This window comes from Molossus molossus, unplaced genomic scaffold (assembly GCF_014108415.1).
Source record: "Molossus molossus isolate mMolMol1 unplaced genomic scaffold, mMolMol1.p scaffold_m16_p_11, whole genome shotgun sequence".
NCBI classification, from domain to species: domain Eukaryota; kingdom Metazoa; phylum Chordata; class Mammalia; order Chiroptera; family Molossidae; genus Molossus; species Molossus molossus.
Window position 1 is genome coordinate 88,367,431 of NW_023425346.1, and position 21,460 is coordinate 88,388,890.

The 21,460-nt window shown below is 44.2% G+C and overlaps 1 protein-coding gene across 6 annotated transcripts in view; it reads right to left on the bottom strand.

Annotated features, from left to right (window-relative positions):
- Nucleotides 1-5,537: 5,537 nt before the first annotated feature.
- Nucleotides 5,538-21,460, bottom strand: part of FN1 (fibronectin 1) — a 69,914-nt gene continuing 53,991 nt past the window's right edge. For 2 of the 6 annotated variants that reach the window (XM_036253564.1, XM_036253563.1), the window contains 11 exons: nucleotides 20,487-20,663; nucleotides 18,834-18,923; nucleotides 18,422-18,601; nucleotides 16,916-17,005; nucleotides 15,530-15,636; nucleotides 14,364-14,502; nucleotides 12,014-12,178; nucleotides 10,098-10,223; nucleotides 9,266-9,372; nucleotides 7,067-7,177; nucleotides 5,538-6,271 (listed from right to left, as the gene is read on the bottom strand). In XM_036253564.1, the coding sequence (XP_036109457.1) occupies nucleotides 6,200-6,271; nucleotides 7,067-7,177; nucleotides 9,266-9,372; nucleotides 10,098-10,223; nucleotides 12,014-12,178; nucleotides 14,364-14,502; nucleotides 15,530-15,636; nucleotides 16,916-17,005; nucleotides 18,422-18,601; nucleotides 18,834-18,923; nucleotides 20,487-20,663 (1,364 nt within the window). In that variant the 3' untranslated portion in view covers nucleotides 5,538-6,199. Of the gene's footprint in view, nucleotides 6,272-7,066; nucleotides 7,178-9,265; nucleotides 9,373-10,097; nucleotides 10,224-12,013; nucleotides 12,179-14,363; nucleotides 14,503-15,529; nucleotides 15,982-16,915; nucleotides 17,006-18,421; nucleotides 18,602-18,833; nucleotides 18,924-20,486; nucleotides 20,664-21,460 lie in introns of all 6 variants that reach the window. The other 4 variants (XM_036253562.1, XM_036253560.1, XM_036253561.1 and 1 more) reach the window with 2 other exon arrangements.

Here is a 21,460-nt window from a genome sequence, read left to right on the forward strand (position 1 = left end):
ACTGCTTGTGGGAAACAAACCATCCTGGAAGCCGAGCAACGAGCAGCCCTGGGGAGCTGGCGGGAACGTCTTCAAGCCCCGAGATCTCTCGGGGGGCATTCTCCTCAGGCGGAGCTTCTGTCCATCTCAGTTCTCAAAAGCATGGTTTTCTGCCTTCTAAACGAGCAGTAGGTTGTGTCCTGTGAACCCAAACTTGACGGGTTAGTAAGTCTTCTGTCGACCCCTACACCCTACACGGATAGTGCTGGTACACACTTCTCTGTGACAAGTGAGATGTAATCTCAGCCCTTGATGGTCCCCTCTGGTGCTGCATCAAAAATGCAATGACTGTTTCGTGTCCAGAAGTAGATCAGCACCTCCCTCGGGCTTCGGGGAAAGGCGGGGCCCAGTGGGGGGCAGTGCCTCCCTGCGTCTGACGTGCACGAAGACCCTGCGGCGTGGTCCCGACTCCATCTCCATCACGCCTGAGACCAACTGAACGTGTCATCCTCCTTAGTGCAGGAGTCCCACCCTCTTTCCATATCTTGAACCAGCCTCCTCCCTAAATTAAAATGTCTGCAGTTTTGCCCGGTCAGGGCACGTGCCCAGGTTGTGGGCCAAATTCCCAGTCGGGGCACGCAGGAGGCGGGCAGTCAATGTTCTCTCTCATCCATGTTTCTATCTCTCTCTCCTCTCTCCCTTCCTCTCTCTTTAAAATCAATAAAGAAAAAAAAATTGCTGGTTATTTTTGTAATGTTTGTGTGTATATGAGGGCATGGAAGGTAATGGAGGATAATATTAATGTATGGAAATTACCATAAAAAGTAGTAAATGGCCCTGGCCGGTTTAGCTCAGCGATTAGAGAGTCGGCCTGAGGTCCAGAGAGACTCGGGTTCGGTTCCCACTTAAGGGTGCGTACCTCGGTTGCAGTTTGTCCCTGGCCCTGGTTGGGTCGTGTGGGTGGCAGCCACTTGATGTGTCCCTTTCACGTCGATGTTTCTCTCTGTCTCTCTCTCTCTCTGTCTCTCTCTCTCTCTCTCCCCCCCCTCCCACTCTATCTGAACAAAAAATGGAAAAATATCCTCGGGTGAGGATTAAAAAAAAGTAAGTGTATATTTATGGAAGATTTTATTTCAGTTTCCAAATAGGTAGCCAAACAGTTTCTGAATTCCTTCAGCCCATCACCGACTCTGTTTTACACCCTCCGCTTCTTACCAATACACAAAAGGACATACGAAGACGGTCTGGAACTAGAGTGTTATTTTCCTTTTGTATTAAAATAAAATTTATGAAACATAACATTTACCATTTTAAAGTGTACAACTCAGTGATTCTAAGTACATTCACAGAGTTGTCCTGCCATTACCACTGTCCAGTTGCAGAGTATTTTCATCATCCCAGCACGAAGCTCCATCCCCATTGGCAGCTACTTTCTATTCCTCCCATGTTCCCAGTCCCTGGACTGTTAATCTACTTTCTGTATCTGTTGGTTTGCTACTCTGGATGTTGCATATAATGGAATCATATGACATGTGGCCTTTTGTGCCTCACTTGTTTCACTTGCCATAATGTTTCCAAGGTTCATGATGTGGAACATATGAATACTTCTTTGTATGGTCAAGTAATATTCCATTGTGTAGAATTCTGTTTCCTCATTCATCCGTTGATGGACATGTGGGCTGTTTCCTCTTTTTGGCTGTTAGGAATAATGGTGCTGTGACTGTTTTTGTGCATGTTTTTATGTGAACGTATGTTTTCAGTTCTGGGTGTATACCCAGGAGTGGCATTGCTGGGCCCTATGGCAATCCCGTGGTTAACGTTCTGAAGGACCACCAAGCTGGTTTCCACAGCAACTGTGCCATTTTATATTTCCACCAGCAATGTGTGAGGTTCCAAGTGGTCTGTATAGCTTTTCAGCGTTTGGGTCTGCATCCTACAACTCGTGCTGAATTATACGTGTCAGCAGGTTTTATTAAGCCCTGTCCAGCGGTCTCCTGGCACAGGCGTTGTTCCCGTGGGCCAGTTCCAGAGCACCACCGTGATGCAAGAAGATGCCAGGGGGGAATCCTTAGCCTCCGGTGTGTTTGTCAGGGGAGCCTGCTGAGGCGGACAGCCTGCAGGACAGGTGCTTCCAGCCCCAGCAGGTGCGGGGTGCTGACCACCGCCTCCACAGTCTCCAAACAGTGCTAGTCGCACGTCTTTGGGGTCTCCACACAAGTGCTATTTTAGAGGGAAAGTCACCTCCCAGGATTGTTAAAATCTATGTCTCTAAAGACTAAACAGGAATTCAAGGAAATGTAAAACATGCTTTAGTGTCTTCTACCTGACTCTTCTGAGGGTTGTTATTAAAAAAGTTTCCCATTTTGTACATCGATTCTCTTACTGTTAATTACATACAACATTCTCTTCCTTTGTCACTTATATAGATTTTTGTTTGCAATTCAAGTGGAACTTTTCAAGGAGGATATGGAGTGGGATCACGTGGCTGTGATAGTGACTCGAAGCTCGCCCTGGCCAGTTTGGCTCAGTGGTTAGAGCGTCGGCCTGTGGTCCAGAGAGACCTGGGTTTGGTTCCCGCTAAGGGCATGTACCTCGGTTGCACTTTGTCCCCACCCCTGGTTAGGGTCGTGTGGGTGGCAGCCACTCGATGTGTCTCTCTGACATTGACGTTTCTCTCTCTCTTCCTCCCTCTCTCCCTCTCACTCTATCTGAAGATGAATGCAAAAGTGTCCTCAGGTGAGGATAAAAATTAATGATAATAATAATAACTGGTAGCTCAAACATGAGTACCATATACTCTCTAAAAAGAACATTGCCAGCCCGGCTGGTGTGGCTCAGTGGTTGAGCATGGACCCATGCACCAAGAGGTCATTGGTTTGATTCCCGATCAGGACACATGCCCAGGTTGTGGGTCCAATCCCCAGTGGGGGGCGTGCAGGAGGTGGCCAATCGATGTTCTCTCTCATCGATGTTTCTATCTCTTGCTCCCTCTCTCCCTTCCTGTCTAAAATCAATAAAGAAAAAAAAAAAGAAGAAGAACGTTGCCAGCCCGAAAACCCCGGGGCAGTGCAGGTCTCACTAGCCTTTCTGATAACCTGCAGGTGTTGCCGAACAGAGATGTCCAAGAGTGGTCTTTTTCTTTTTTTGTTAATGGCTGAAATGTATGTCTTGAAATGGGATTTTTTTCATTGTAGCCTGAAACTTTCCCTACCACAGTAATGAGAATTGACTAATTGGAACAATTTTGGCACTTCAATGTGTTGATGTGATGTTTCTTAATCATATTAATGAGTTACGGACAACTAGAAATGGAATAGAACATTCAATGGAAATATAATTAAATAAAAAGGTCTTCTTGTATACTTCTGATTTCTACCTGATCATTTCTTTATTCACCTCCATAAAAAGTGTGCCTTACAGGCTGATAATGATTTTATTATATAGGCTGATTTTCATAATTCACTTAGGTCATGAGAACTGAAAACAATAGAAATACACAACAATAAATTTCATTACAAAGCAAATGCAGCAAGGCAAGGTAAAGCTTCCAAATTATGATTTTTCTTTTTAAAGTCTGATATGTATTAGCTTTATCTGATTTTTCTTGAATTGGCAGATTGGCTATTTCTTGCATAAATCCTGATCGGTCTTCTAATCATGTCTTCTCAGTCTAGTTTGCTTAAGACTATGATGCCAAACATAAAAGGTCACTGAAATTTATTTAATTTGGAGTCAAGACACACAGAGTTAACCATCACTTTGAATACTCGTGTCCATAGAGGTGGGCCAGGCAGTAGGCAGTGGTCTCAAGGCACCATGCTACCGGGGCGTGGCATCCGCTAGGAAACACATGGGGACAATGCACCTGTTTCAGCTGGAGAACCATCCCTGGGTTCCAGAAGTCACTGGAGATCAGTTCTAAAATCATGAGCCCTCAATCAGAGTCTCAAATCTGTGTTTTCCTGGCTGTGTTGTCTCAGGTGAGTCCCTTAATCTTCCTGATCCTCAGTTTATTCTACCGTCATTATAACTTTAGAAAAATAAGCTAGTACATTTTGTATAGATAAAAAATTGTTTCATTTGCTCTGATTACTTCAATGTAGCTACTGACTCACTTTTGAAATAGCTCAGTTTGTAACTGTCGCATTGCTCTGAGACTCTGGCTGGCGTTCTGGAAGAAGCAGTGCTTTTCTATGTGGAGCCTTCAGTGTTTACATTTCAGGGTGTAAGTCGTCTAACGGACTCGCTGTCCTTTAGATACAGTCCAACAGGATCTGCTTAAACTGACTGTGGGAAATATTCTTCGGTTTGTAGTTAGGTAAGTGGTTGGAAGCAGTCTCAATCCAAAGCTGCTCTTTCCTTACGTTTTCATCTAAAAAACCTAAGACAGAGCTGAGGCCCATATCCTCACACAGGAAGGATGGAGGGACCCGCCTTTCTCAGACATGTGTCTTCAGTGGGACCTGCCATCGCAGTGTGTGGATTTGCATTGAGTCACATTCTCCACTGAGCCATGATGCCCCACATGGAGTCATTTAATGTCACTGTGATCTGTACTTTCTGTGACCCCCACCCCCACCCCCACCCCCACAGGGCAGTAATCTTGCTAAGTACTGGCCTGATAAAGCTGAAAGATTAGTGATGTTAAAGAGAAGTCTAGGGTCTGTGTCCTGCCATGGAAAGCTCATCTGAGCTCTAGTTTTTATCAAGTTAGACTAATAAAGCCTACCCCAAATGAGATGCTAACCGGCAAGGCATTGAACTGTAAATCAACTCAAATGTAAATTCATTGTTTTCCCAAACAAATAAACCTGAGGAAATCTCTTTCTGTGTTTAGTCTTAATGTTCATTGCTGGGTTATTTATTGAAATATTTTTCTGTATTACATAATAGCTTCTAAAATGTATTTTTCATGTTGTAGATTTTATGAGTTATTATTTTACTAATTGTCAGCTTTTCCAGTGCCACTGTTATTGAGTGCCAGATTTAATCTCAAAGTTGTGTTGGTTCCCCAAAGTTAAAGAAAAGGAAATGGTCTTTGCAGACTAAGAGTAAGCAAACTTTGTTCAGCTGGGGGACCCTAAAACTGTCGGCTGACCAGAATGTAGACAAGTTGGATTGAGGTCATTATACCAGGGGTTTCCCTAGGACCAAACTCCTCTGTGCTATACCATTCAGGGAGTTTTAACTAACCCTTTCCTTCCCCTTGCAGGTGATCTCTGGGGAGGGAAGAATTAGGATTAAAAAGCGCAACTCAAGTTGTTTCAACTTGACTTCTGAAGAGCTAGCTAGAAAGGTAAATGAATATTTACGTCCACTTAAATCTGGTAGAGCAGAAAATAAGACCATCTCCATCCCGGAACAGATGAAACGAGAAGAAGGAATCTGTTTTTATGGTGATTCAGAGTCTTGTACTGAAATCACCAAGTATGAGCAGAACGCAGAGGTTTTCCAATGTTTACTGAATTGAAAAGAAAAAGAACCTCCATAAGGGTGATTTCCCCCCAAATGTCTTTATATTAAAAAGAAGGCATGACGTTCAAGTTGTGGAATGTAAATCTTTTATTAAACAGTTGTCTTTCCACAGTAGTAAAGCTTTGGCATGTACAGTATAAAAAATAATCACCAACCATAATTAAACCAAATTTCTCTTATCAACTGCATACTAAGTGTCTTCAATGCAAATTTTTTTTTTCCATATAAAAATACTGGGAAAAATTGATAAATAACAGGAAAGAGAAGATATTTCTAGGCATTTACTAGAATCATTTGGAAAAAGTGAGCGCTGTGGATATTTTAAATATCTCAGTAACAAGGGCATGCCGTTCCTACAATGTTGCGGGCCGGTTAAGTGGAAGCAGAAGTGTTTGGGCAACTTTCCTACTTAAAGCTGTGGTTATACCATTTCAGCACATGTTGCATCTGGGTTGGTGCATGTGCTTCCCTTCGGATGCTAAACCGAATCACAAGGTAGAATCGCTTCACTTAAAATACGGTGTTGAATACTACAGGCAATGAACTGCCCTTTTATGAGAAAAGTCTCAAAACACTCCCAGGGTGATGCTTGGAGAAGCTGTGAGTTGAGCTGAAGCTGGAGAAGTTACTCTCCAGAGCAAAGGGCTTAAGAAAGAAACACACACTCTAAGATGGGGTCTGCTAACGTCACTCCAGTTTGGATGGCCTTGGCAAAGATCCACGCTCGCTTTCTGGGTTGGAAATATCACTCCCGGGAGTCTTCTCTGTCAGCCTGTACATCTAAAGGCATGAAGCACTCAATTGGGCAGTTGACATTCTGTTAATATAGAACACAAAGAAAAGTGAGTAGCAAACACTGCAAAGCAAACAGAAAAAAAGGGTGGGGCTTCTCTGAAAATTACTTGGAATTTTTTTATTGATTTCTTTTTAGAGCGAAAGGGAGGGAGAGATAGAAACATCAATATGAGAGAAACATCAAGCAGCTGCCTCCTGCACGCCCCCTACTGGGGATCGAGTGCACAACCCGGCATGTGCCCTGATGGGGAATCGAACTGGGACCTCAGTCCCTGGGATGAGACTCCATCCACTGAGTCACACCAGCCAGGCTATGACAATTACTTTTAGATAGAATATTTCTAGCTTTAAGAACCTAGCAATAAACTCAATAAACCGGGTAACAGGTGATGTTCAAGAGTTTAATACATTAGAACCTAAATTATGTTACAGGCTACAGTACTCAAGTCATATAAAGGTTTTTGTTTTGTTTTTAAAATAGGTTCATTCAGCCTGGCTGGTGTGGCTCAGTGGTTGAGCATTGACCCATGCACCAGGAGGTCACCGGTTCAATTCCCTTTCAGGGCACATGTCCAGGTTGGTGACCTGAGCCCCAGGGGAGGACATATAGGAGGTAGCCAGTGGATGTTCTCTCTTATTGATGTTTCTATCTCTCTCTCTCCCTCTCCCTCACTCTCTGTCTAAAATCAATAAAGAATAATAAATAAATTAATTTTAAAAAATAGGTTCATTGAATAGAAAAGTACCCATAGAAGGAAAGTCTCTACTATGTGACCAACTGCATTTGGGGGAGAAGTGTTCATACAAATGCACTCACAGTGTTTGAGTTCTGATGGTATCGCTGAGGATTCTGGTTGTAGGAGTGACCGGTGGGGCCTTCGTGTCCCGCTTCAGCCCCTGGTCTGCGGCAGTTGTCACAGCGCCAGCCCTGAGGGCAGAGGTGTGAAGTCAGGGGTTTACGAGAACATCGAACTTAGTGCTCGTGTGAAAGAAGCATCTCAGCTCCTCGTTGGCAAAAGGGAAGCAGTTAATCACAGAGGACGCTTTGATGATGATTTCATGCGTTTATCACTCGTAGAATACATTTTGGCCGATTACTCATGTCTTACAGCTGCCTCTGTCTTTTTCCGCCTTTCCTTTCTCCCGAAATGTCCTCTTTTCCTGCTCAAACCTCACCTGTCTGCAAAGGCTCCTTCCAGCCCGATGCCCACTGAGCTTTCCACACGAGATAGCAGAAGCGGTTTCCCTAGAATCCAGGAGCTTGGAAAGGGAACTTAAGATCACATGGATCAACCCCTTCATTTTACAGGTAAGGAAATGAGACCCAGACGAGTGACTTGCTCAGAGGGAGCGGGACAGTCAGCTGGGTGACTCCTGGCCATACCTGCTACCGCACCGCACGGCCACTCCCTTCATCGGGCTAGCGATGGCGTGGGGGTGGGATGGGCCCCGCTGGGCCAGCGAGGCTCCACCTGAGATTTTTGCTAGCAACGCGAGGAAAACTGTTCCCTTTCACCACTGCTCCTAAGCTGCTAGGAGACAAACCGGGAACTGATGGAGGTCACCTCTGCCACATCAGCAGAGCCTCCTGGGGAACGAAGCCGATACAAAGAACGAAGCACATGAGAGGGAGACGGATGCATGGACGAAGGGCCCTGAGGCTGGTAGAACTGGGACTTTTTGTTATGAGAGCCTTCTCGTGTCTAAATTAACTTGAATCGAGCTTTTCTCGTATAACCGAAAAACCCTAAGTAATACAGTCACTTTCTTATAGCGTCAGTTAAATGTTTCAGACATATTTCTCCCTTTAAAAGCATATTCTCCATCCTACCGAACACAATTACGGGTAAACGCCTACTTAGAGAATCAATGAGTCTTGCTTTCCTATAAAAATGTAACAGTTCCCACTCCTGTCTTCAGTGTTCCGTTGAGCACTGAAACCAGAACGGGCGCTGCACACGGTTTCCTGTGGGTAAATAGTGAGATCCAAACTCGCTTTCCAACCAATTCACGGCCACCCAGTACGGTCTGCACCCGGCACGGGCCGGACAGACGGACGAGTCACGGGATCCGTCCACAGGAGGCATGCTCATCACGCACCAGAATTTCAGGGCAGTCGGGAGGGCGTGTTCTCATCAAAACAAAGGGCACTTATGTCCCTTTACTTTTGAGTTACAAGGGTCATTTTATTTTGAAATTTCAAATATTAAAAGGCACAGCATTGTTTGTTATATGGAAGTAGAGCAGATGAGAAATGGTTGAGACGTACTGGTTTGAATAATGGACTTGCAAGGCTCATCCAGTTTCTCACAAGACGCCAGGCGGGGGGTGGCTCACCGGAGCCCGCACACGCCACCCCCGTCCCTTCCCAGGGGTGTAACTGCTCCCTCTGCTTCCTCCCCTCCTCCCCTTCCTCAGCCAAATCTCAGCCGGCACACTTCTTTCTCATGAAACTCTCCCTGCCGACTCGTCTACCTGGGAACTGTATTCAGAACCTTATTCAAAGAGGTTGACTTTCAGTGTATGCTAATTCGATGTCTCCGACGACGACGTCCCTAAGAGCCAGGATCTTCCCCATGCCCTCGACTGTCCCGTATTCCTTGGCCCAGCGACATGCAGGAATCATTTTTTGAGAGAGGGCAGAAGGAAGGGGCACTGTCTTAGGTCTGGGGTGTTACTCAAAATATCTAACAATGCCCAGGGCAGCTGTTCTTTAGGCTGGAGCTAGAGGCCAGCCCCACCCAACTGTGACACTTCAGCAGTCGTAGCGAAGACGACCGAGAGCGCTGGGTGTGGGAGGGGCTGCGGCTGCCTCCACAGGGGACAGCTGGAAAGGGTGTTACCTGGGCAGCCACGTGCCAACAGGTGCTGCCTCCACAGGGGACACCTGGAAAGGGTGTTACCTGGGCAGCCACGTGCCAACAGGTGTTGCACACCCGTCAGGGGCACCGCCGCCCCTGCATGCACAGCACACACAGGAGGCTCCCCTGCGGCATCTGGACTGCGGGGGGCTTACCCGCCGGCCTCCAAAGCATGTGCAGGAGCAGATGGCCCCGAGATACTCCTTCTGCCACTGCTCCCCCACGTGGTACGTCTTCCCATCGTCGTAGCACGTCGTTTCATCTGCGTGGAGACACGGGCGGGGCACATGTGAGACCGGGGGCAGTCATGCAGACCTGAGCCCCGTGCGGGGGTGGCTCTGTCCTCGCCTACATTTGGATCAGCACAGCCAACCACGTTCACGGGAATCATTCGCAGCAGGGAGCCTGCTGTGTAGCTCAGAGGGGCAGCATTTCCCCAAACTAGGCCTCGTCAGCGGGGAGGACAGAGGCTGAATTTTAAAAGTTGAGTCCAAATACCCATGAAGCTTTCTGACAACATTTCACCGCAGTTTATGGTCAAGATGCCCAGGTTGGAAAAGCGCCCAGGTGCCCCTAATAGCGTTAAATTCGGGCTCATTTTTGAAGCTTGTCTCTGCTTTCCCAAATCAAAAGATTAACACACCCACGGTTCCCTCGGGGAGGGCCTACAGACCACTCCTGGGGGCGGTTCCCTGGGGGAGGGCCTACAGACCACTCCTGGGAGTGGTTCCCTGGGGGAGGGCCTACAGACCACTCCTGGGAGTGGTTCCCTGGGGGAGGGCCTACAGACCACTCCTGGGAGTGGTTCCCTGGGGGAGGGCCTACAGACCACTCCTGGGAGTGGTTCCCTGGGGGAGGGCCTACAGACCACTCCTGGGAGTGGTTCCCTGGGGGAGGGCCTACAGAGCGCTCCTGGGGGCGGGAGCTCCAGCCCAGCCAGGGGCGGGAGTGCGCACAAGGCACCGAGAAGGGTCAGTGGCAACCTACGCGGGTCACACTTGAATTCTCCTTTCCCGTTTCCAAGACACGTGCAGCTCATCATCTGGCCGTTCTCTCCCTGGCGGTCCCACTTCTCCCCGATCTTGTAGTTTACACCGTTGTCATGGCACCATTCTGCGGGCGGGGAGATGGAAGGCAGTCAGTGGGCGCTCTGACCCGCGAGGCAGGGAGCCCCAGGGACGTGTCACACTCGCCCCTCGAAAGCCAGGTGTCTGGAAGGAACGGTGAGGAGAGTGGAAGGCCATGATCCAAAATAAACCATTTCTTTTAGTTGGATTTTAAAATATTATCTTTACCATTTTACATTATCTAGGCTATTTTATGATTCAGTTTATTCCATCATAATCACACCACAAGAATAGTCAGTGACCTTCGTTTGAATTCTCATAATTAAGGTAAAACTAAAGTAGGATTTGGGTATTTTAACAATAGAAAAATCACTTTGGATTTGCAGAGATCCTGGATACAAAACAGTTCCATTAACAACAAAAACCCCCACAAAGATCAGCAGGTTTCTTGTAAATGAGAAGACAAAACAAATAAACCTGTGTGTCAAAACAACAAAAACAAACAAAATGATAAATCAGTGATTACTATCCCTAAAAATGAGGCTGGTTTTAAGGACAGCTAACAGTCACAGTTATGTATCTTGACTACGACACATAAAATATGACTTTTTAATCTCCAAGGTTTATATTGAAATAAAACACACTTCAGAAGTTTGTAAAACAATATCCTATACTTCCATTTATCAATATCATCCCTTAAACTTTAAGTTAATCAACAATTATGACAGCTAAGCAAAGAAGATATAACTTGAACCAAAGAATCACATAAATCAACTTACAACTCTGCTCTCAAAATTGCACCTAGCTTTTATATAGACAATAAAGATGTAAACTTAAAAGTAGCTCAGTTTCATAAATGAAAAACCCCCGAATTGATGTCAAATGTTAAAAATTCCAACTCCTAAACAGCATGACATCTCTGCTGCTCTGCCTCCCCATCTCCAGATGGGTGGGCACAGCAGTCTGCACCGAAAGAATTAGTTGTTTTATGTTTCGGTCTGAATTAAATCATTTCATGTATACAAGTAAAATACTTTGAAAAAATCTATTATGCGTTATTTCTCCAAATACGATTTCTGCATATGTCTAAGGAAGGCATGATTATAAGGCATAATGGTTAACACCTATAAAAAAGAAAGCATAAATAAAAGGTTTATAAATTCTACTACTAAATCCCAAAACATAAGTCATTCCTCAGATCATTTTAACTAGCAAATAAATAACTCATATATTACACTCTCTTTATAATTTGAAAATTAAATATATTTTAATTGAAGATGATTAATTATCTCCAGAATATCTGTACTCCCTGTATTACTTGGAAAGAATCAAGTTATCTGATGTGCGTCTGTGTATGTGTAAAATGAGAGTGTGTGTGTGTGTGCACGCGTGCGTGTACTCTGCGACAGGCATGTTTGGTTTGCACTGAAAGGGTCAGAAAGTCTGAGAGTGTAAATGCTTACCTCTGAGCTCACTCCACACCAAAGATTAAAAGAAACTTGGGGTTTCTTGTGTCTCTCATTTGACCTGGCTCCAAAGAATTTGACTTTGTTAATGTATCTTAACAGACAATTTTTTTTAAAAATCATATTACCATCGCAAATTTACTTGCGTCATACTGACATACCAGCCCTGAAATGAAGCAATATTCCACAAGTAACATTTCCCATCATTGTTCTATGATGCAAAATGTTACTTTGAGTCAAGCAGGCTCCCCTCGGTTGCTTCATGTTTGGAAGAGCCTGTATCTGCCAAACATGATTCCTTGGCACAGTGCGAATGCGCGGGACCGGAAGAGATGGACAGACACGTGGATGGACGAAGCAAGCTACTCACTAGATGAGTCACATCTGAAATGACCACTGCCAAAGCCTAAGCACTGGCACGAGAGTTTAAAGCCAGATTCAGACAGCCGCTCCCACTCCTCTCCAATGGCATAATGGGACACCGTGTAGGGGTCGAAGCACGAGTCATCCGTAGGCGCCGTGAGGCCTTGGTCAACTACATGAAGAGAAGGAGGAGAAAGCAATAAAAAGACATCTTATTGGTGGTTTTGGACTATCAGGAAAAAACTGATTATTACACAGAATGACTTAATCGAGAACAAACATCCCAGTAGCACTAGGCATTCATCTGTTCCATCAACGCACAGCCGCTCCAACACACAGCGCTTCGATGTTGCCAGTGGATATGGGACGAGGCGTCTCAAAAGGAACCCATCTTTGATTTTTGTCATCCGTTTTTTAAAGAATCATTTCTGATAGATCGAGTCTATAGAACACGGAACAGATCTGACCCAAGTTAAGCTAGTTAAGAACTTCCGTGGGATGCAAAGACTGGAAACGCCTCCGTCAGTCCCTAAGTGACCTTACGCTCGTTATTATGACACAGTCACCTGTAATGTGGGGATAATACTCAGAATATCTCTACCTGCTCGGGATCTGGTGAAGATCACATGAGATCACGAATGCGAAGTAGAGGTCCATTGCCAACACTTAGAAAGTGCTCACCAGATAAAAGATAATTATTAAAGGGCATCTTTTGTTTTTACTGCAAATGATTTAGCATTTTTATGTTCCATTTTAATGTGATCTTCACTTTTATTTTTGCATGTTTGGCATAACAGTGCAAAACTTTCAGATTTTGTACATAATTATCATAACTGTAAGACTGCTGTACTTTATCAATGAAATCAATTGTTCCAGAGAACAAGCAACAATGGGGAATGAATGACTTCAGAATACAGAATGGAGCCTCTTATCGCCTAAGACCTCGGTCTTTGTGTTTTGGGAAACCTTATTGTAACATAATTTATACAAACAAAGCATGTTTCAAGTTATCTTAAACATTAAATAAACTAACTTCTATGTCTTTGTATCTCACTGTGTCTATTTCTGTTTACAGGACAAAAATCAAAAGCTCAAAAGCCATAGATACTTGAAATGCCTCATATTTTAAAAGGCAGCACCCTGAAAAAAACCAAGAGTTTTGGAGAAGCTAAGAAGTCTGAGATGTTTCAAAGCCAGGGGAACCTGGCTAGAATGCAGAACGGCACCGCTGGGAATACAGAGGTGGAAAGAAAAATGAAAAGAACTTAAATTTGCTATGAGGTGTTTCAATGAGCCTCCTAAACATGGCCAGGAGTTAAAACCCCACCTGGCTAAAGTTATGGAGATGGAATCTTTTAAAAATGATGTGGAAAAGCACAAAGACCTTTGTGCTCTTGAAAATTCCTTCCACGTGGTATTCTACTAGCCAAACCACACGAGGCAAAAGGTGTGTGCTACCATGGGTCTCTACTACAACGAGCACAAATTGAGATGCCCCCCCACCCCCATATACTCAGCTGCTTAATTCACAGGTGTTTATCCATGGAAAAATAGCAGTCAGATGAGGAAGGAGCTGAGATTAAGTACACTGGCCCCAGAAATAAAGCCAGTCATTTGGTAGAGAAAGAGTTGCGCACTCCCTCTGGTTGGAAGATTCAGGGTTTTGATTATTCCCTAGTGTATGTTCCCTGGTGAACCTTCAGCTGTTGCAGGTTGAAAAGCCAAGTGACACACGACTGGTTTGAAAGGACTTCTCAGGTGCTGCAGAGTCAATGACCATTTAACCTCCACGGAGGTTTTAGATCTATGTAATCAGAAGAAAAAACTGAAATAACACTGGACTAAGGGAGCCCTTGGGACAGAAATGGACTATGTTGGTGGCATTTTACATCAGGAACAAACACCAGCTGTCCCTAATGTCTACAGATGGGGGAATTTCCGGAATAGGTCATCAGTTCTAGTAGATACTTAAAAATCACTCGAGAGGACAGCAGCAGGGTAAGATGGAGACAGTCTGGGCAACAAGGTCAGGAAACGCGTGCTCTGTACCAATTCCAGCAGATCCCCACTGGCAGGACTCAGAGCGTCAGACCAGACCTCTGAAGCATGTTCCGGACCTATCATCCCATTGCTGTTTGGGACTCTGTCAAACATGTATGCGTTTCACAAAGACTAGGATACTATCGGCAAAATAATTCAATTTGTGAACCAGAAAAAAAAAAAGTGGCTCATTTGCTTCATGATGTAACATTATTTCCCAAAGTTAAAAGCTAAAGGACAATGGCAACAATGGACCAGTCAGTAGACAAAGCATCCTCCAGAGGGGAGCCTGGGCCTCCAGCACACAGTTCACATACCCGAGTTGCCCACAGTGACAACCTCCTCCCGAACCTTGTGCCTCTGCTGGTCCTTCAGCGCTTCCACAATGATATTGTAGGTGGTCCCTCTCGTGAGACCCGTCAGGGTGGCACTAGCAGAAGTTCCAGGAACTCGGAACTACCATGGTTGGCACATCCAAAGTAGGGGAGAAAGCATTAGAGTGAGGAATCCCACGACTTCCCCTATGCTCTTATCAATAACCCTCACTGTGTGAGCAAAATAAAGGGAGACAAATGAAGATGGAGGGGCAACGGTCCTAAGCAGCCAAGGAGAGAAATGGAATTCGGGGTGAGTGGCCAACACTTCTACCTGCTAGGTTTTCCTGCCAAAAAATCTGCCCCATGTGCTCCCCAGTCACCGGGAGGCCTCGCTAATTCTAGAGACAGCCTCTGTTCCACTCTGCTGCAGCCACAGGTCCGAGCCCGCTGCAGACTTGGCCACGCCCCTAGACACAGAGGGAGGGCACTGCAGGGAGATTTACTCATCCTGCACAAGGCAGCACCGGATCCCCACTGGGGTCCCCAAGACACTCTGCAAAAGTGTCCTCCAGCTCAGGTGTCTAAGCTCATAAATCTTCCACAGTTGTAGTCAGTTTTTAAAATTCTGCCACTCTCTAAAAATAAGAACACAATAACGTTGATACCAGGAAGACAAATTAAAGAACAGAAGTTGTCGTTAGAGAATCAATCACAAACAGCTGATATGCACAGCTTCACTTAAGTTCTTTGTCCTTAGACCTATTGTAGATAATAGGATTCTTCAAGGACAAACCATGGGTCGGTATTTTAGCCCTTATGTGCATACATTTAAATTCAGGCAGAATATGTCTCTCTCTTTCCCAGGATCATTTCTTTGTCTATTATTACTAAGGAGCCTCAAATGGGTGAGGAAAAATAGAAAGGATTTCATTCTTTCTGCTAAATAAAAGCTAATGGTAGATACACCCTCCCCCCCCCCCCCCCCCGCACCCTCCCAAGGTAGAACCATATTGAGATTAAAAAGGAAAAAAATCAAGGCTCCGGTGAACCGCCTTTTAACAGGTCCCAGCAATGTAGCCACTTGACACCAGTGCTTTGCTCACGTCCATTCCCTAGCTTGGTCCCTTCCAAGCTGCCCAGTCACAGTAAAGAGAAAAATTAATTACCTGTAAGGGTTCTTCATCAATGCCAACTGGATGACATGAAATTATATACTCAGAGCTTTCCTGGAATGGGGTCCAAGAGATGGTTGTCTGAGAGAGAGCTTCTTGTCCTGTAGAGGCATTTGGATTGAGTCCCAGAACGTGAGGGTAGAGGTGATGGTCTACGTCTCCCCTGGGGACATGACCAATTTGGATCTCCTCATTTACATTCGGTGGATATGATCCTGGCCTATGCCTTATAGGGGTGGCCGTTGTGGGCGGTGCGGTCCGCCTAAAACCATGCTCCTCAAAGATCATTTGTTGCCCAACACTGGGCTGCTGACCCGCAGTGCCAGGAAGCTGAATACCGTTGCCAGTGCCATACCCAGGGGTCTTTTGAGCTGTGGAGGGAACATCCAAGATCTCTGGTCCTTGAAGATTGGGGTGTGGAAGGGTTACCAGTTGGGGAAGCTCATCTAGCCAAGAGAGGTTAGAGCCAAAAGCAAAGCGTGTTAAGCTCCCAGAAGTACCAGCAATAGTCATCATCAATTCAGGCAACAATGACTTTTTACCGATTTGACCAAAGCCCCTGGAAAATTAGCAGTTCTTAGATCACAAAACACTTTTTCCAGAAAGAAATTTTATGATTTTTTTTTCTCAAAGATTTCTTTAGAGTATAAAATGAAAAAAGTGTTAGTATGAATTTATCATACAAAGCTTTAGACCGCTGAGCCCCATAGAAGCTGCCTCTGCTCAAATTAAGCTTCAATGAATTGAAATGCAAAGCCTTTTTTCCCCTCTTTTTTTTCCTTCCATTTGAGAATCATGTTTTAAGGACTAGAATCCATACTGATTATATCAGCATCTGAAGTAAGAGAATTCCAGAGGTTTGGTTCAATGTTATTTTGTGGTTTGAAATGGCAAAAATAGATAAAAATACATAGATGTTCATTTTAAAAATTCTATCAGCAAAAATATAGCATTTCCTACCAATTAAACTGAAATTGAATGAAAAAGTAAGACATTCTTTAGCTCCAAGTTTAAGAACCCAAATAATAAGACAAATAGGGATTATTCTCCCAACTTTTTTAAAAAAACATTTTTAACTTCAACAAAAGATATAGATGAATAACAATGACAGCCATTTCACTTTTACATTTTCATATCTGTTTTGAAATTTTCAAAGGTGAATAAAAGGCTTTATTTGGACTGGCTAAGAAAAAAATGAAACTGAATTCAAGCTTATCCCTGCTATCCAAGAGTACAACACATATACTATGTTGTTAGGGGAAAAAAGTTTCATGAGAAATGCATCGAAACACGGAGAACCTTCTCACTGCAAAATTAATCGTTTGTAATTAGTTTTGTCTTGACCGTCTCCCCTTTACCCAGAAGGTACCATTTCTTTACCTGTCTTTTTCCTTCCGATCAGAGGCTCACTCTTCTGGTTGTTCTTAAGGGCAATGATCTGGATTGTGTACTCGGTTTCTGGTTCCAGACCTAAGGGAAGGCAGATCATCACGTCACGTCCGTGGGCTCAGCTAGTCAAGTGGAAACTGCTCTCACTGGGAGACAGTCCTGGGAAGCAAGTATCCTCTCTCTTTCTGGCCGTTAGCCTCTTGAAAGGTAAAACTGATTTCATTTTTCTTCCATAAACACCCAAATACTCTTCTTGGGATGACCACTTAGCAAATTAATGATCTCACTATCAAATCTGACACCTTGAATAAGCTCTTTTTATGCTAAATTTTCCTGGGCATTCTTTTAGCAGGTGATCTTGCCTTTTTCAACCCCCCCAAAATCTGTCAGCATTGTACACCACCAGTGGAGTCAACATTTTGGAGAGATCACTGCAAACTGTATCCATGAATCTGTGTAGGCCTAGTAAACAGATGGCCTCTAGTGACAGGATCAATGAGAAGTCAGACCAATGAGAAAACAGGCAAACACTCTGCAGGAGAGTAAGACCAATCTTTGTGGGCTCCCTAGTGGAAGTACCCAATTCAGCTCCTCTCACATCTGTTCTGTTTTCCTCTCCCTAAAGTTTCTTTTTTTAAAAAAACCAACCAACAAACAAAAACCGGGGTTTACTTCTTGTACCTATGTATTCTAGAGGATTTAAAAAAATTTTTTTTTCTTTATTGATTTTTAGAGAGAGAGGAAGGGAGAGGGAGAGAGAGAGAGATAGAAACATCAATGAGAGAGAACATCAATGGGCCGCCTCCTGCGTGCCCCTCACTGGGGATCGGGCCCACAACCTGGGCATGTGCCCTGACCGGGAATCCAACCAGTGACCTGTTGGTGCATGGGTCCGATGCTCAACCACTGAGCCACACCGGCCGGGCCTAGAAGATTTCAAAGTCCAAATGATACTCTATACACAGTTTGACAATTTAATGTCTTGGAGAAAAATAATACCAGAGGCCTACGATCTTTCCTACTGAAATAGACTTCATCTCCATGCCAGGCTTTCTCTCCAGTATGGGTAGCTGGGAAGCACTCTGCCTAGAGACCTATTCTGTGACAGTACAGAATGAGGGGCAATGGCAGGTGGCACTCGGCAAGTCCTGCAAAGTCATCCAATCTTTGGGGAGCTGAGAGAGAGGAGAGGTTTAAATGCGCTAGTTTGCCTTGAACAATGTGTTTTCCAGGACTGGACTGCCAAGTATCTGGAGATGGTATAGCACTTAAAAAGACTGCAGTTATGCCATCAGGACAGTCCTGAAACGACTTCGTTTCCATAAATGCACGCCTTTGGGGATGTATGGACAGCTCCTACACACAGAATGCTCTTAGAGGTTATGAGAAATGGGCTTCTTGTTTTATGGCACAGCATCGAAGCCACAGCTGGGGTCTGCTAAGCACCTTATGTCCTAGGGTGGAAGGAGGACAGTGACAGCCGGGCAGCAGCCATACCAGTAATAGTAGCCTCTGTGACGCCAGGGCGGGGCCGCGGGACCACTTCTCTGGGAGGGGACCCCGGCTTCTCATACTTGATGATGTAACCAGTAATCCTGGCCCGGGGCGGCTGCCATGACAACAGCAAGGAGTTGGGTGTGGTGGCCAGAAAATGTAGATTGGATGGCGCATCGATGGCTAAAAGAAATAAAAATTAAGTCTCTAAGAAAATGAATAACCAAGAAAATTACTCCCACACTCTTTTCCCAACCCTTATTAACAGACTCGAGAGAATCTGAGTTCTGTAAACTGTAAACAGGATTCACTATGATCTATCATACAAAAACATCAGCCTCGTGTTTGTTCCTTAAGTTCACATGACTGACCACATATAGGTCAGTGGCATTTCTTCAGTAGAAAGTATAGTTACCAGTGGAGGCGTCGATGGTGACAGGGGAGCTCCGGGTATTGTCATTCAGGGTGTACAAGTAGATCTTGTAGTCAGTGCCGGGTTGTAAACCTGGGATTTGAGAAGAGACGATTTTTATTTTTTATTATTATTATTTAATCCTCACCTGAGGATACTTTTTCAGACAGAGTGGGAGGGAGTGATAGAGAGAGAGAAACATAGATGTGAGAGACACACTGATTGGTTGCCTCACGTATGACCCGACCAAGGCCAGGAACCGAACTGCAACCAAGGTACGTGCCCTTGACCAGAATTGAACCCGTGACTCTTAGGTCCGCAGGCCGACGCTCTAACCACTGAGCTAAACTAGCCAGGGTGAAGAGATGATTTTTATCTGATCTTGAATTACTAGGAAGTTTCAAACTCATCCGCAATTTTCATGGTTCCTCTACCATCCCATATTTATATGGACCACAGAAATGGTACACATTTAGAGCATGGCATGGGTGTTAATGGCTAATGAGAAACATATCTCAAGACACTGGCTAAAATAAATGTGAGAACACAAAAATGCTACGTTGGAAGTGGCCCTTCTGGAGAATGAGAGGTGAGTACCTATGGAGTGTTTTCTCTTTATCATAATCAGATGGTCTTTAATAAGTAACTGGAATCGGAATTTTAAATCTCAAAGAGACCTGAATTAACCCAGATATTGAACATTCTCTGACTACAACTTGCATCTTTATCTTTTTCTTTTCTTTTGGTATGTGCCCCTAGCGGGAACCAAACCCGGGATTCTCTGGTCCGCAGGCTGACGCTCCAACCGCTGAGCCAAACCAGCCAGTAGAACTTACATCTTCATGAAGTAGTGTTGTTTGAGTCTTTAAATTTGATTATGTTTTATCTATGTTACTGTTAAACCTTTTTAGTTTCTTTTAGTATTAAGCATTACATTACAATTTTTTAATATAAAAAAGAGTACATTGATTAAAAATCAAAATGATGAATGGAACTTATACCATTTCTCTGGCAAACATTACATAAAATAAGGCATTCGCAGGACAAAACTATTTCTGATCATGGTTTGAAAATAAGTTTCTAGCCTTCCGGTGTGGCTCAGTGGATGAAGCGTCACGCCATGGTGTGCAGGAGGGAGCTGATGCATGTATCTCTCTCACTGATGCATGTATCTCTCACTGATGCATGTATCTCTCTCACCGATGCATGTATCTCTCTCACTGATGCATGTATCTCTCTCACTGATGCATGTATCTCTTTCACCGATGCATGTATCTCTCTCACCGATGCATGTATCTCTTTCACCGATGCATGTATCTCTCTCACCGATGCATGTATCTCTCTCACTGATGCATGTATCTCTCTCACCGATGCATGTATCTCTCTCACCGATGCATGTATCTCTCTCACTGATGCATGTATCTCTCTCACTGATGCTTTCATCTCTCTCCCTTCCTCTCCAAAAAAAAAAATAATGATAATAATAATCAATAAAAACATATTTAAAAAACAGAAAATAAGTTTTGAAAAAAGAGAGCTGGGTTATCGTAAAACACTGGGAATAAGTTTAATCAGCGTGAGTGCTAGAATAACTAATGAGCTGATGGCTATCGTGAGCGGCGTGAACCGCTGTGGTCCGCACAGTGAGCTCCTGACCTGTGATGGTGTAGCTCCTGACATCCGGGCTGATGGTTCTCTGAATGGGAGTCTGGCCGCCTGCTGGTACGGCGTCCACCTGGAAGCCGGTGATCGTCTCCGTCTTGGTTCTCCAGCTAATGGTGATGGTGGTCTCAGTAGCATCTGTCACACGGGCCCTCCTTGGAGGGCTGACATCTGCAGAGGGTGACAGCCAGAGATCAGCGCCTGGAGGGCTCATACAGCGAAGTCTCGATACTTTAAAGATTTCTTTATAATACACAAAATACACCCATTTATACACATGACTATGTATCCGTTTTCTCCTGTGGCATCCAGATTTAAAGGTTGACAGTAATTAGAAATATAAAAATATTCACCTGTTTTGCGTTTGTGGGTTTTTTTTGGAAGAACTGAAAAACTTGTTATAGATACTAGTGGTTCCCCCAAGGTTGGTTTTATAGCATCTACAAATCCCTCAATAAATGTTAAAATTATTAATTTATTAAAATGTAACAATACATATATTAGTAGGCATTAGAATAATATGGCCAGCCAGCAAGAATATATATATGTATTGCTAGTATTTTGTCATTTTTATAGGGCTTCCTATTTTTTCTCAACAGATACAACACCATCCCGATTTTATATAATTTCTGGAAGAGCATATTGTGAGTTATTGATATGGCAGAAAGCTAGAATCTGGGCCCACTTCTCTTCAATACCACTGTACTGCTAAGATATAGTAGAAGGCAGCATGTCCTCCCCAAACTCCGCTCGATGAAAACAAATTTCGATAAGTAGAACATATACTAGTTGTTAGTCCTAGTACATAACACTGTTTTAACATTCTGGATGATCACATTTATGTGCCCATAGACCACTTTTGGGGATGAGAAGCATAAAAGGCAACAGTAGTTAAGTCAAAAAGATGGGCCAGCAAATCAATTTCCAGATTGGGAATCATTTCATTAACCTAGTGATCTAGAAAATCA